The following is a 14,077-nucleotide window of genomic DNA, read 5'->3' as shown; positions in this document are numbered from 1 at the left end:
CTCCATGTGGTTCAGGAACCTGTCCGAGGAGCGGCAGGTGTTTTGTTGTCTCACTGTCTCCCAGCTCCGAGCCCTTCGTCCCGGGATGGTTTTTCTGTTTTTCCACGCTGCTCACGGCGTGCAGAAAGTCATTTCCCCGGGGGTCTGCCACCTCCCACTCAACTGACCTCATTCCTGGTGCATTCCAGAAAAGTAGGGTTTTTCCTCTGTCCTTGTGTGAGGGGAATCCATCAGATTTTTATCCGTGTTGTGATGCTGGTTGTCAGTTACTAGTGCGGTCACTGCACTGAACATTAGTGTGGAGCTAACGTTTAAACTATTCAGGGCTCTGCGACCGTTTTTATGGCCGAGACAGAGCGTGAGGCTCGGCGTTGGGAGTCTCGGGGTTAGTTGCAGTTGCAGGTCAACTTACTGAAGGGGAGGGACCGTGTGACCGCCCCACGCTCACGGTGATGCTGACGGGGGCATTGACAGGCTCCGTGAGTCTGTTTCTTCCTTTGTGATTGATGATCAGTTCTTCCTTGTTTCTGGTGTTTATTTACATACACAAAATTGAGAGGATGGTTGCAGTCCTACAGTAAGTATTCTGACAGAAGAAGTAAAATTCTACCAGGATTGCCGGCGCGAGTGCAGCTGACTCTCGTGTTGACAGGTGATAACCGGTTGTGACTGTAGCCCTTTCTGGTCCGTCCCCATCGTGCACGGTGCTGACCCGCACGCTTCCGCCCCCAGGGTCCGTTCGCTGGCCCTGAAGCTGCTAGCGTGTCATCTCACCGGGGAGGAAGGGGCCGGCGGGAAGCGCCCCACGATGGATGCCAGAGTCCTCTCCAGAGTTTCCAACTTGTTTTTGGCGAAGACGCCCATTGACCTCAAACTGGATGACAGAAGAGAGCTGATTATCAAGGTGACTGTGACCTGTCCCTGTGTGGTGCTGCCCGTTGGCGCCCCACACACCTGGCGCCGCGTTCTCCCGTGGGTGGTCGATGCCAGAGGGAGAGCAGTGGCGGCTTCGAGGGTGGTTCTGCGCGGCTGCCTTGAGGTCGTGGTCTGGTTTCTTCTGGCCCGTGGATACGTTTGTTTACTGAGTGGGCAACTTTCTTGAGTGCCTACGACATGCCAGGCCCTTCGTGCTTTTTCATTCGATACAGACACTGGAAATGCACTTCATTTGAATAGTGTCTCAAGTACAGCATAAGGCTAAAATAGTGGAAAGATCAGTAACGTGCAGCTATTCAGAATTCTTGTTCTCATGCTGGAAATTGCCTATAATAGCAAAAAAGAAAAAGTTCCTGTAATAAAAATCCTTAGCCTCTTCATGGTAAGAGGAAAAACATAATATGGGGGCCAAGGCAGTTGCCCTTCTGAGGATAGAGCAGCTCCCAGCCTGTGGTGGTTCTGGGGGCCACTGGCATAGCCCAGTGGGTTTTCTACCTCGGGGAGCACGTTCAGTGTTCTCCCCGCCTCAGCGTCTGGGGCCCCCAGATAGCCGTGGCGAGAGGGTTGGAGAACCTTCCTGGGCCCCGGAAGGGGTCCTGATGGGGACCCCCCGCATCGTAAGTATTGGTCGTCCCTCCTGTGCCCTGCGTGTGGCAGGCAGGCAGGGGTGGCTGTTCTGGACCTGTCCCGTGAGTTCTTGTTAAAGCCAGCAGGTGACAGCGGGTGGGAGGGCGGAGGGGTGTCGTCGTTCTTCTCTCCTTTCCGGCTCAGTGCTGTCACCTCACATCCTGTCCTGGCATGAACACAGTCTGGGCCTAGCTTCATGGTGGCTTCACCAGGTGCCGGGTCACAGGTCCAGGAGGCTGGTGCTTCCTGGTCCGTGGGAGGGAGGGAGAGAGGGCAGGGTGGGGCCCAGGGAATCCCCGGGTGGCTTCTGAGCAGGGGAGGTTCCTGAGTCAGAGTCCGGAGTCAGAGCCAGGCCACCCGTCTGGGTGGCCTGCTGTCCCTGCTGGGAAGTTTACCATGACCTCTGGATGCATCATCGGTTCGGAAGGACTTCCCAGCAAAAGTGTCCATGAAGAGAGGCTTATTTAGATGATGGCTCTTTGTTTAGACCCTAAGTTCCTCCCTGACCCAGCACCTTAGTGTTGCAAGTTTACACGTATGTAATTATGTCATTTCCTTAAGTTGGCTGTGTGAGCTTTATTCTTACAGTATGAACTGTAAAATTTTATTGGAGAACTGGAAGTAGATGAAATTCGTTTCCTTTTGATTTGCAGTTGGAGACTGTTGAAAAGGTGTATGAAATCTTTATCTCAGACGACATTGACCTTGTGCTGAGAAAGTCAGCCGCGGAGCAGCTGGCCGTGATTCTGCAAGGTAGTGTGTCCGGTCGCTGTACCGGGTTGCGCGCGGCGGCTTCCGGGCCCGGTCTGTCTTTCCTGCAGCCCTTGAGTTGAGGATGGTCTTTACATTTTTAAATAATTGTTAAAAAAGATGAAAATAAAGAATATGGGACAGACGCCCTGTGTGGCCAGCAGAGGTTAACCTATCACCTGTGGTTCTTTACAAAGGAAGGGTGTTGACCCCTGGTCTGCATCGTCACTGTTTTACCGGTAGGATGTCACTGGGTAGAGCCGTCCTTCAGAGAGACTGCTGCAGTTCGAGAGACTGCTGCAGTTCGAGAGACTGCTGCAGTTCGAGAGACTGCTGCAGTTCGAGAGACTGCTGCAGTTCGAGAGACTGCTGCAGTTCCAGCAGCTGCAGGCTCCTGTCTCAGGTGACCTGGTAGATGGCGTTTTCAGTTTGTTCCGTGTTGCTTAGAGAGTCAGTGAAACAGTGCTGTTTGTGGGTAGGTAAGATGATAATTGCTGTGACTGTTTTCTTTAAGGGCTTATTTTTTAAAAACTGGTAAACTATACTGTTAACTTTATAATGTTGTTATTCCATTCTTCGGGTTGGTTTTTTTCCTATATTTGAAATATGTAACATCTCTAATGCTCGAGAGAGATGACAACATTGTATTACATGAAAAGATTTTTCTGACGTGGAAGGTGGGGCCTGGTTAGTATTTCTCTCCTGGCGTCAGCAGAAGCTGGGATGAGAGTGATTCAAAGACACAGACGCAGCCTGTCTGTGGCTGCGCAGACTCCAGAAAATAAGTCTCTAAAAATGTGCTGAGCCTTGACAAGAAAGCTGCAAAAACTGTTTCAGAAAGTGTTCTTTTAGCATTATTAACATTCCCAAACTACAACTTACAGTTGTGGCGTGTGCTGTATTGGGGCAGTGAAGACTACTTTTCTAGTAAGTGTCGGCTAGAGACAGTTGCAGTGACAGCTGCTGATCCCGTACGGACGTGAGTGTGTGTTTGCTCCTCAGTGTGGTAGTCACTGCGAATCTAGCAGAACAGATTAACACAATTTGTTATGAAATTATTAAGTACTTGTAACTAATCTATAAGCGCCCAGTCTCCTGCAGCTGGCGACATCGTGTGTGTGTGTGTGTGTGTGTGCGTGCATGTGTCTTAGTCTGTTCGGGCTGCTGTACCGGGCACCCCAGGTGGGGGCTTAGAAATGAGGCCTCTGTTTCTCCCAGTGCTGAAGGCTGGACGTCTGAGGTCCCGGGTCCAGCAGTCTGGGGGCTGCTGCGGGCCTGCCCTGGAGGAGGGCAGGGGCTCCCTGGGCCTCTTTCCTAAGGGTCCCGATCCCACTTCCTGACCTGGTGTCCTCACAGAGGCTGCACCTTCTGACCCCATCACACTGGAGATTTGATTTCCACAGAGGAACTGGGGGGGGGCATAAAAACCGGGTCCATAGCAGTGGACACATACGCACATTAAAATGTACACAGTATGTTACAACCCCCCCCTTCCCCTTCCGGTTTGCTGTTAACACCTTGAGGTTAGAGATCTTACTAGTAGAAAAATGATCATGTTGCAAACCATATTTATCCATGAGCTTGTGAGGAATTCTAAACATTTTCAGGTAATGGATTTAGAAAAAAGAATTGTCAATGAAACAGTACAGATACCATAATGTGTTATGTACAAATAAAAGGATTCATTTGTATGCCTAAAATTCTAGTACTTTTGAGTTTGGACTCATTCAATTAATTATTCTTTTTTAACTGTTTTATTTTTAACAGTACAAGAGTAAAATCTGTGTTGCTTTAAAAACGTTTGCAAATTGTTCAAAGGTGTATTAAGTAAAAACTTAAGGGGAAGGGGCAGGCAGAGGAACATGAGTACAGGACTCATGGGCGTGGACGGTGGGGCGTTGACTGGGACTTGGGGGACGGGGTTGGGGAGAGCAGTGGAGAAAAAGGTGGGACAACTGTAACTGAATAATAAAAAAAAAACTTGAAGTTTTGTCCGTTAGTTTCGACACCAGGTGTGACTATGTTTAATACTTTGAAAGTCATGTGGACGTCTGTTCTGTATTATTAAAACTACCGAAAACATTCTTTAACTTTTAGTAACATTTTTTTTGTCTGCAGATATTAAAATGCATGCTGTGGTGAAAAAGTTATGCCTAATTGACAAGATAATTGAATATTTAAATGAATGTGTAGGTCAGGACGGCGAGGTAAGACTAATGGGTGTTGAGGTACATTTTTCAGATACAGTGTTTTTATCGGTCGGATCTGAGGGTGAACTCAGCTGACTCTGCCTTGGAGTCTAACTCTGAACACCCTCTGCCTTGTTTGTTCATTTCTGATTGACAGCTCTATAAACAAAAGCTAGTCTAGAAATTTCTATCTGGTGCGTACACAAAAGTATATACAAAGCTTAATTTTAGTGGAAATTAATTCTTAATATTCATTTGCATTTTTCACACACTTTTGATAAAGCACGAAATTTAGAGTAAGGTAACAGGACTGTAATCGGGTAATGAGAATGTAACCGGATAACAGTGAAGTGTGTTCGGTCTCACCCCAGAGCTGGTGAACTTGGAGTGACGTGCTCCCCCCGCAGGTGGTAGAGTGTCTGATCCCGCCGAGCCTCGCGCTCCTGAGGAAGCTTCTGTGCGCGGACCCGGCGGCCCGAGACGCCCTGGCACAGCGGCCTTCGCTCCTGACCCTGCTGTTCAGAGGTGGGTGAGCACGTTGAACTGTGGGGACGTTAACTTTCCATTTTACTTCGTTAGTCACTTAAAAAACTCATCGCAGAAGAAACTGTTGAATACTTTCCTGGACGTTTACTCTGAGAACGGCCTCTCTTCCCTCCGAGTTAGGATACTTTACATTTAAAGTTCATTGCTTCTGATCTTTTGTGATATCATGCTTCTTTTTCCTTCCCAGTGTCCTTGATATTTCGGGAAGATTGCACTGTCGTGACTGAAGTCGGGGCACTGTTCTGTCTTCTGTTATTTGATGAAGTCTCGAGAATGGACGCGTGGTGAGCGCTAACAGATCACAGAGTGTTTGCTCACGGTTCTCCACCTGCGGTTTGTGACGCAGCCTCACGGCAGTGCGTGGACTTCCCGGTGTAGGAAGCGTGTGCTTTCCGTGGTAGATGTGCCTCGGGGTGATTTCGGGTTTGAGTGAGCAGCATTCAGAAGCTCACTGGCTCACAGAGTCACGCTGAACTTTTATTTGTAAACATTACGACGAGGTAGAAAATTTAAAGTTACTGCAGTAAATTTTGTCAGTGATCTATTTTTCAGTGCACTCAATTTTGCATGTTTTTCTTTAATATTTTATTTTTAAAAACCTTCAGGAAGATGCTGAGGATGGTAACAGCTGTCTGACACTGACCTTGAGCAGGGTCAGCAGGCGGGGGCACCGGTCCACCTGCCACTACAGCACCCGTGTTACATGAACCAGCTGCGAGACGCACTTCCTGAACGGAAGCGTCCTTTACTTCTCCTCCGCAAATCCAGGTCGTGGCGGATTCGTTAGAGCTACACTGGATGCCGGGACCGGTTGCCTTGTGCCTGGGGTTTCGGTCGAGGCGGTGAAGCGAGTTGGGTTTACAGCCACTCAGCTGCCCCTTTCCTTCCGTGTTCCCGTCCTGAAACAGGTCTGTCGCTCCTCCCGGGAAACCGTCTTCACCGTCGGTCTTCAGTTTGCCTGTTTCAGTTTGTAGAAGGTAAGGATGTTTCTCTTTGTCTTTCTTGAAGGAAAACTATTGTTACGGGAATGGAAATCAGAACCTGTAAATCTGTCATAGTGATCATCTAGTGTGTAACCCACGTGGCTTGTGGTGTCGTGGCTTGTCCTCCACGGTGGTGCTGGGGGAGTCAGTCAGGGTCTGTCCCCGTAGCCAGGCTTTTGTCTTGGTGTGGTTCAAGTCCACAGAACGTTCCAGTCCATAGCACTTTCAGGGCCACAGGACATTCAAGTCCACAGTGTGTCCAAGTCCACAGAACCGTGGAAAGACCGAGCAGTGAGCACCGGCCCACCTTCAGCCTGGATTGAGCAGTTGGTAGCAAGTGGGCTGCCGGTCTCTCTTTCCCTACCTCCCCCGTATGTTTATTTATACGTGACTTTTCCCTCCTGATCCATGTGAAAATAAGTTTAGGACACAATTTTACTTCCCGCCCAATTATTTTAGCTTACACATCCTTAAATCATAAATTACAGACATTTTCCTACATAACCACTGTAAAAATACACACATAAAGTATACAATCATAAGAGCGCTCGATACATTTTTCCGGACAAACACACCCATGTCACTGCCCTGCGGGTTAAGGCACAGAATGTTACTAGCAGGCCAGGAGACCCTCCCGTGCCTCCCTCACTGCTTCCCACATCCCTCGAAGGTAATTCCATTTTAATTTCTGTTACTGTACAATAGTGTTGCGGGGTCGGGCACTTCATAAACAGAGCATGTGCTCGTATTCAGCTTCTTTGGCTCACTGCGGAGAGATTTGCCTTCGGTCACTTTCCTCGCTCCGTGGGAGTCGGCGTAGGGGTGTGCAGCGGTGTGTCCACCCCGGTCATCGATGGGCGTGTGCTCTGAGCACGTGCGGGCCAGAGCGTGTTCTCGTGTTCAGCCGATGCCTCCAAACAGGCGCCCGGTGGTCGCGGCAGTTCCCGTTCCCAGCGGCAGTGCCCGCTGCTCCACACCCCCCAGCCGTCGGTATCCGCCCACCCACTCTTTTTTTCTTGCTATTAGAATGTTTCCAACACGTTTGCTTGCAGTGGCCAAGAGCTAGAAACCTCCCCCCTGTCCCCAGCGGGAAGAACTGGTCAGTGGGCTGTGCCGTCTTCGTACACGGACCACCACCCAACCACGAGGGGCCCTGCCCACACCACCGCTGGGGTCTCGTAGGCATGGTGGGGTCCCATCACCGTGCCATGCAGCTGAATGAGTGAACGAGGGACAGCACACAGCCCCGGGCATAAAGCGGCGTCTCTGTTTTAGCTGAACACCTGTTACGGGTTCAAAGGGCACTGTCCTCTCTGCAGACAGCCTCGGTGCCGTGAGGTCGGCTGAGTGGAACGAGGTGGCTTTGGGAGGTTCCAGGGCGGTGAAGGAGCACTTGCACCGTCGCCTCCAGCCTCCCGCAGACTGGGGCGTGTAGAACGAGGCCGCCTTTGGGGCTCGTCGCTTCGGGGGGCATTTAAGAACTGGAAGCTTGTGATGATCGTGTGCCTTTTCTTCAGGTATCACCTGCCAGTGCAAGTGCTCGGCCACCACGCCGTGAGCCCTTACTCCGTGGTGTTGCCGTTGTCCGCCGACTGTTTGGCCTTGAGGCCGGTCTCAGACATGCTGAGGATGGCGTGGAACCTGTCCTGGCACCACGGGCCGGACGGCCTGCTGCGGCACCTGAGCTCCGAAACGCGCATCCCAGAGTAAGCTGTCACAGTTCGTTGAAAACGCACTTACCTTTCATTAGGCGCTTAGGTTTTGTTTTTCCTTCAAGTCGAGTAGTTTTTTTTTACCTCCTGTCACCTGATTCTGCGTTTGTTCTGAAGATTATAATTTTTACTTCGTTTTAAAGATTACGTGTGCTCATTACTTTTAAAAAACTGTCACACGAGGAAGTTGCCCAGAAAGCACAGGGCGCCTGCGGGGCCTCAGTGATCGGGTGGCCTTTGCTCAGCCGCCCGGCAGGGTCGCCCGGACGAGGGCTCTGGACTGGAGGGCGGGCCAGTGTGCACACGCGGGGTCGCATGCGACGAGGCGGCTGGAGGACAGGCCAGTGTGCACATGCGGGGTCGCACGCGACGAGGGCTCTGGACTGGAGGACGGGCCAGTGTGCACACGCAGAGTCGCCCGGACGAGGGCTCTGGACTGGAGGACGGGCCAGTGTGCACACGCGGGGTCGCATGCGACGAGGCGGCTGGAGGACAGGCCAGTGTGCACACGCGGGGTCGCATGCGACGAGGCGGCTGGAGGACAGGCCAGTGTGCACACGCGGGGTCGCATGCGACGAGGCGGCGGAGGGTTACTGCTCCCGAACCCTGAGTGGTCCGTCGGGGCCTTCCCACCGGAGTGGAGGTCGCTCTGTGGGCCGGGGAGCGGGGCACCGGGTGCGGCTGTGCCAGTCTCGTGTTGGCGGAGGCGGACCAGGCCGCCGCGCGGCTGGGAGCCCGCCCTTGGTGAAAGGGAAAGGGAGATAAAGCGGGATTTTGGAGGCAGAGTTTATAATGAAAGTGAGCTTTTAGTTTAACAGCTGTGCCCTCCTCCTTTCTCCTGTGCGCTCAGGTTCTCAGACACCCTGAGATTATCCCCGGAGGACACCCTGGTGCTCACGGTGACACACGCAGCCAGCGGCCTGGAGGGCTGTCTCCAGGCCGTCACAGAGGCTGCCGCCCACGAAGAAGTGAGGGCCGCGGTCACCAGCATGAGTTTCTACTTCCTGAATGACAGACTGTCACTGGAGGGCGGCGCCGGCCCCCGTGGGGTTTCGCTGAGGTCCTTGGCTTGGCACAGCGCCCTGGGCAGGTCAGTGGGGCTGCAGTCGGCCGGTTCCGGAGACCGGCTGGTTGTGTGCGGGTTTGTCGCCGCAGCTGTGACAATATGAGCATCTCGTCTCACTGATGCTGTGAGGGGAAAAATGCTTTTGTAGAAGGAAAAACCCAGGGTTTTTATTACTTGTAATGTATATTTAATAACAGCAGAAGAGAAAAATTTTAACCTAATCACTGCATTTTAGAAGGAATTATTAGTCAACTTACAACAGCTTTTAAAGTTTCCTTATCATGGAAAATTTTGCTCTTATACAATAAATGACCAGGCTGAGACTTGAATGAACAAACTGAGGGTTTGTTGCTGTCCATATTACATGCGACTTAGGACGTCAGTGGGTGGGTAGTGGGTTTGCTACCCGTATAGCAGGCTGTTTGGTTTTGCTCTTGCTTTTAGCCGTGAGTGTGATCTCACTTTGGTGTTTGCTGTGACTTCTGTGAAGATGGTGGCCCGGTGTGGAGGACTGTCAGTAACTGGGAGAGGTGTCAGACCGGCCTTGTGACCCTGTCACGGCTTGTGCACCTGCCAGATGGGGGCGCAGGGGTTGGCAGCAGTGGCCCCACATATTGGCCCTCCTGTCACTCCAGTGGGGAATGGGCAACTTTCTGGTTTAACATAAAGTGTGCCCTTCTCCAAATAGAGGTGGATGTGTTCCGAGGTGCTGGGTCCTTACACAGCGAGGCTCCAACCATGTGCCTCTGACCGTGTGTCTCCAGCACTGCCTGGTCAGGGGTTTGCCACGCTGGTTGGTTTAAACAGAGCTGCTCTTTAATATGAAATTATGCAAACTTACAGTTAAATGAGTCATGTGAATATGAAGGGGACGATTATACAGAAGTTATTACTCCCCAGTCATTTTACGGCACTGTTTTCCATGCTCTCGAAGTTACTTCTGCTCTGTGTTACCGAAATGATGCTGTGGGTCTCTCCACGGCTCTGTGTCACGTTGGTGTCTGGCTGTCAGCCGTGGAGGGTATTTACACCATGGAAGTGGGCAGACACAGCAAATCAGCGTCCACTGCTCAGCTGGTGGTTAAGTATTTATCAGCACACCACTGTTAGAGCCGGAAACCCTGAGTGTTGTCTTCCTCACTGCAGGTTTCTGCAGGTGCTGCCTGCTTGCGCTGAAGATGAGAAACTGCTGATAGACATCGTACATTTTCTGAATAAGTTATTGAAGGAACAAAGGAAAAAGTCATCGGTGGAACTTCTCAGCTGGCTTCTAGAATTACTTCTTAGACCTGTAAGTGTTGTTAAGGAATTTGGGATTTAGGTGTGACAGGTGGTTTATTTGAAAATTATTAACTCGATGTTGTGGAGAAGTAAAATATTGATGTAGCCCGTGCCAAGTGCCCTCACGTGGTGTCAGAGGGCTCGTGGCCGTGTGGCCTTCTTGGTGTGGTTGTGACCAGGTTTATGCAACTGGAAGTCTGCCGGTGAGTGGGACCCTCAGTCTTGCTGGGCAACACCACCTCTTTCCCTGCGAGTTTCCTGCTGCAGCGATATTTCGAAGTGGGGCCTTGGGGCACGGGAGGGCAGACAGGAGTACGGAGAGGCAGGGAGCAGAGCTGGACAGAGGCCTGAGGGCGTGGTGGTGGAGAGCCGGGCAAGAATGAGTGCAGGGGGCTCGGGCCTGGCTGCGCGCCCACCGAGGTCTTCTCCTGCAGCCCCACTGCGCCCAGCTGTCCAGCTGACTGCACGCGAAGGGAAACTTGCCAGGCCGCTGGCTCGCCATATATCGTTTACCCATTTTTCCCCAAACACCACGTGAATTTACTTAACCTAGCAACCATAAACCTTCATGCAAGTGGTCATGTAAAAAACCTACATAAAAATGAGAAAAGAGGGCCTAAACTGAGAAGATGGCAGACTTTGTAACGCAAATACATTTCATTGTATGTTAATACATTTACAAAGCTTATTTTAAAACATGATTCTCTGTGAAAGTACCAAGTGCTGATATGGTGTAAGTTAAAAATTCTAACCGAGAAGACTTTTTGGTTTATGTTAGAAATTCTAGTACAGAGTACTTCCTGAAGCATTTATAGATTTAAGACGTCTGTGTGTGTGTGATTGTGTGAGAGGTGTTTAGATGCTCATTTTCTTCTACCTTTTTTTGATAGTGAAAATGTGGACTGTTTTGTTCACAGTTATATACCATAGCACCTTGCGCAGGGAGAACTCTCAATAAACATTTATTAAGTCAGTGGTAAACTTCTGACATTGTGGAATCTACGTGGTTAATTATGAGAAAACATAACTTTCATTTTGTAACCTGTTAAATTTTCACAGAAGTGGAAGCAATGGCCTGTATTGCGCCTGTGAGTGTGTACTTACAGACACGATTCCCAGAACTGTGACTGCTGGGGCAGTTCCACGTGGCAGAGATACTTGTGTGTGTTTGTTTTGAGACTCACAGTGACCTCAGTGCCTTTGCACTTCCTCTCTCCCTGGCTGGTGCACCCTTTCTCTAGATACCCATATGCTGACTGCCAGCGCACTTGGTGCTCCGTTCGAATGTTAGTCACGTAGGGAGCCTTCTCTGGCATCAAGCAGTGTGACGCCCTTCCCTCCGCGCTGTCTCTCTCTGCCTCAGCTCTTGCTTTGTGTCTCCCCACTGCACCTGTCACTTCCGTCTGCAGAGTGGCTTTGCTGTTTTTACCTGTGCCCCACCCCACTGGAAAGTAAACTCTGTAAGGACAGGACAAGGTATTTCTATTCGCTGCCATATTACTTATTTATTTTTTTTAAAATATTTTATTTATTTATTTATTGAGAGAAGGGAAGGGAGGGAGAGAAACCTCAATGTGTGGTTGCCTCTCATGTGCCCCCAACTGGGAACCTGGCCTGCAACCCAGGCATGTGCCCTGACTGGGAATTGAACCAGCAACCATTTGGTTTGCAGGCCCTCTCTCCATCCACTGAGCTACACCAGCCAGGGCTGCCATGTTATTCTTATGTAGTCACATATATGTTTCTTCATAAGTTCTAAATTATGTATTTCATCGGAAAGGTCTTTTGTACTCCAAAGTTTTGAGTAGATACTCCCATGTTTTCTCGTATACTTTTAAGTAATATTTTTGTTTATATTTTTAATTCTCTTTTTTGGGGACGTAGATTATTTTTTAAGTGGTTAGCATTTTCTCTATATGCTGTGTCTACTCCTGGTTTGAACTGCCACCATTAAAACACTCATACTAATTTCCTGTATGTACATGACTATTTAGCTGGACTTTGTACTGTGTGCCCTTGATATGTCTGTATTTTCTAGAGAACTACATTTTAAAATAATTTTAACAATTTGTCTTTAATAAACTTTATTTTCTATATTTTTCTGGCCATTTTTACTCCTTTCAGATTAACTTTATTTCCATTTTGTGAAACTTAAGGACAGAACAGTTGTCCTGTGGATGAATATTATTGGCTTCTGAATGTCAGGCAAGAAATACCTCAACACAGCTAAAAAGATAGGATGAACTCAGAAAAATATTTATATTACAAATGAGAGACAAAAGATTAACTTCTTAAAGTGCACTTTTTGAATCTAGTAAGATGATTAAACTTCTAAAGTAAATACACTCTTCATCCAGTAACGTTTGCTCTTTAGTTACTCTCTCCAGGATGATTGCAAAAACCCATATTTACTTAGAGTTTTCTCTTATCTCTGAAATATTAGAAAATAAGCACCCAGAGGCAGTTATTTTCTGAATTTTCGATAAAGCAAAAACAGTAAAGCCTAATGTGATTATAGTGCTTTTTACTTTTAAGCATGTTTGAATATCTCGGAAATTGGGTATTAAAATATTGTTAAAAGAATCTCTAGAAAGCTTTCCATCTGAATGAGTTTTTTGATAACTCAAATGAATTTTGATCTACAAATGTTTTATAACTTTAATGTTTTTACTCATTTTTTTAAAAAGAATAAGCTCCAAAACAGTCTCCTTCTTAGATTAGAGATCGTGTGTTCCGAAGATGATGGTTGTTTTGGGTTGTAAAGTAGCAGATAGCATGGGCTTCAGCTGTAGAAGCTTTTCTTTAAAATCTGTGCATTAATTAAAAACTAGCATAAAAGACTGTATGTACTATATAACAGTGGAAAAGTCACTGCATATTAAACTGTGTTTTCCTAAATTGTGTATAACTGAAACGATAACGAAAGCTCTATATTTAAATGATTGTGAATTTTGTAGTGTGCTTAGTACAGATACACATTGTACCATTTATTCATAGTTTGGAAATTAAAGTGAAATTTCTGTGTGGTTATAGATGGTTATGCTGTAATTGAATCCTGTTTCAGGAAGGAGTTTTGGAATAGTTGACTTTCTCTCCTTTGAGTAGCACCAGGGCTGTCTTGGCAGAGCTTTGACTTTCTCTCCTCACACGTCACGCATCACTAGTGTGGAAAGTCACGCTTCGAGGTGGCCGGAGTGGACCTCGGTGCCCACCTCTGGGGGCATTTCCTCTCTAAGTGCCACAGGAGTTAACTTAGTGTCTGTAATGACCGAGGCTCAAAATCGGAAGCCTGGCCTCGGGCAGCCCAGCGCCTCCTGAAGTTGACCGTTTGGAGTGGGTGAGACAGTGAGACGTGATTTCAGGTGGTCAGTACAACAGCGTTTCCAAAGGAATTGTTCGGAATTATAGACACAATATGAAAAGATTACGAAAGTGTCGGCGGCAGAAACTAACAAAAATGGGCAGTTATAAATACTTGATTCTACAGTAGAATGCTAATAGGAAGTGTAATGATATTTGTAAATATATAAAATTGCCTAGAAGTGGCGAGTTTTAACACCTTTCCTGATAGAATGAATTTTTGGATGGAAGTTAATAAAAGTGGAACCATAATTTTTTTGTAGGGTGGCTATTCAGAACCACGCTGTGTGTGTCTCTCTGGCTGACTTTCCCAGGCACCTGTGCACTTGGCGTTGGGCTGGGGGCAGTGCAGGCTCTACTTCTGTAGGTTGCTGATGGATGGAAAATTGGGTGCGATGCCTGGTAACTGTGCTGAAAGAAAATGCGCCATCTTTCCAGAAATTGCTGCCGTTTGGAGGTCGGCTGTGACAAAACAATGGCCCGAGTAGGTGGTTAAACGTTAGGATTGGATACTGATGTCTGAAGACAGAGCCTTCAGGTCTGATGAAGCACCTGAGATGAACAAGATGAACAGGCATTATTAGAGACCTCTATTCCACTCTTTATTGTACCCGAGGATGGAAATTC

General features: G+C 48.4%; 1 protein-coding gene across 2 annotated transcripts in view; it reads left to right on the top strand.

The window, feature by feature from the left end:
• RTTN (rotatin) overlaps window positions 1-14,077 on the top strand; it is a 97,494-nt gene that overhangs the window by 31,015 nt on the left and 52,402 nt on the right. For both annotated transcript variants that reach the window (XM_037145524.2, XM_053664297.1), the window contains exons 18-26: window positions 733-904; window positions 2,217-2,316; window positions 4,432-4,520; window positions 4,910-5,027; window positions 5,236-5,332; window positions 5,957-6,025; window positions 7,549-7,737; window positions 8,594-8,833; window positions 9,956-10,100. In XM_037145524.2, the coding sequence (XP_037001419.2) occupies window positions 733-904; window positions 2,217-2,316; window positions 4,432-4,520; window positions 4,910-5,027; window positions 5,236-5,332; window positions 5,957-6,025; window positions 7,549-7,737; window positions 8,594-8,833; window positions 9,956-10,100 (1,219 nt within the window). The remainder of the gene's footprint in view (window positions 1-732; window positions 905-2,216; window positions 2,317-4,431; window positions 4,521-4,909; window positions 5,028-5,235; window positions 5,333-5,956; window positions 6,026-7,548; window positions 7,738-8,593; window positions 8,834-9,955; window positions 10,101-14,077) is intronic.

This window comes from Artibeus jamaicensis, unplaced genomic scaffold (assembly GCF_021234435.1).
Source record: "Artibeus jamaicensis isolate MK-2021 breed Jamaican fruit bat unplaced genomic scaffold, CSHL_Jam_final contig_354, whole genome shotgun sequence".
Taxonomy (NCBI): domain Eukaryota; kingdom Metazoa; phylum Chordata; class Mammalia; order Chiroptera; family Phyllostomidae; genus Artibeus; species Artibeus jamaicensis.
Note: the sequence above shows the minus strand (reverse complement) of the source record. Positions and strands in the feature narration are given on the sequence as shown.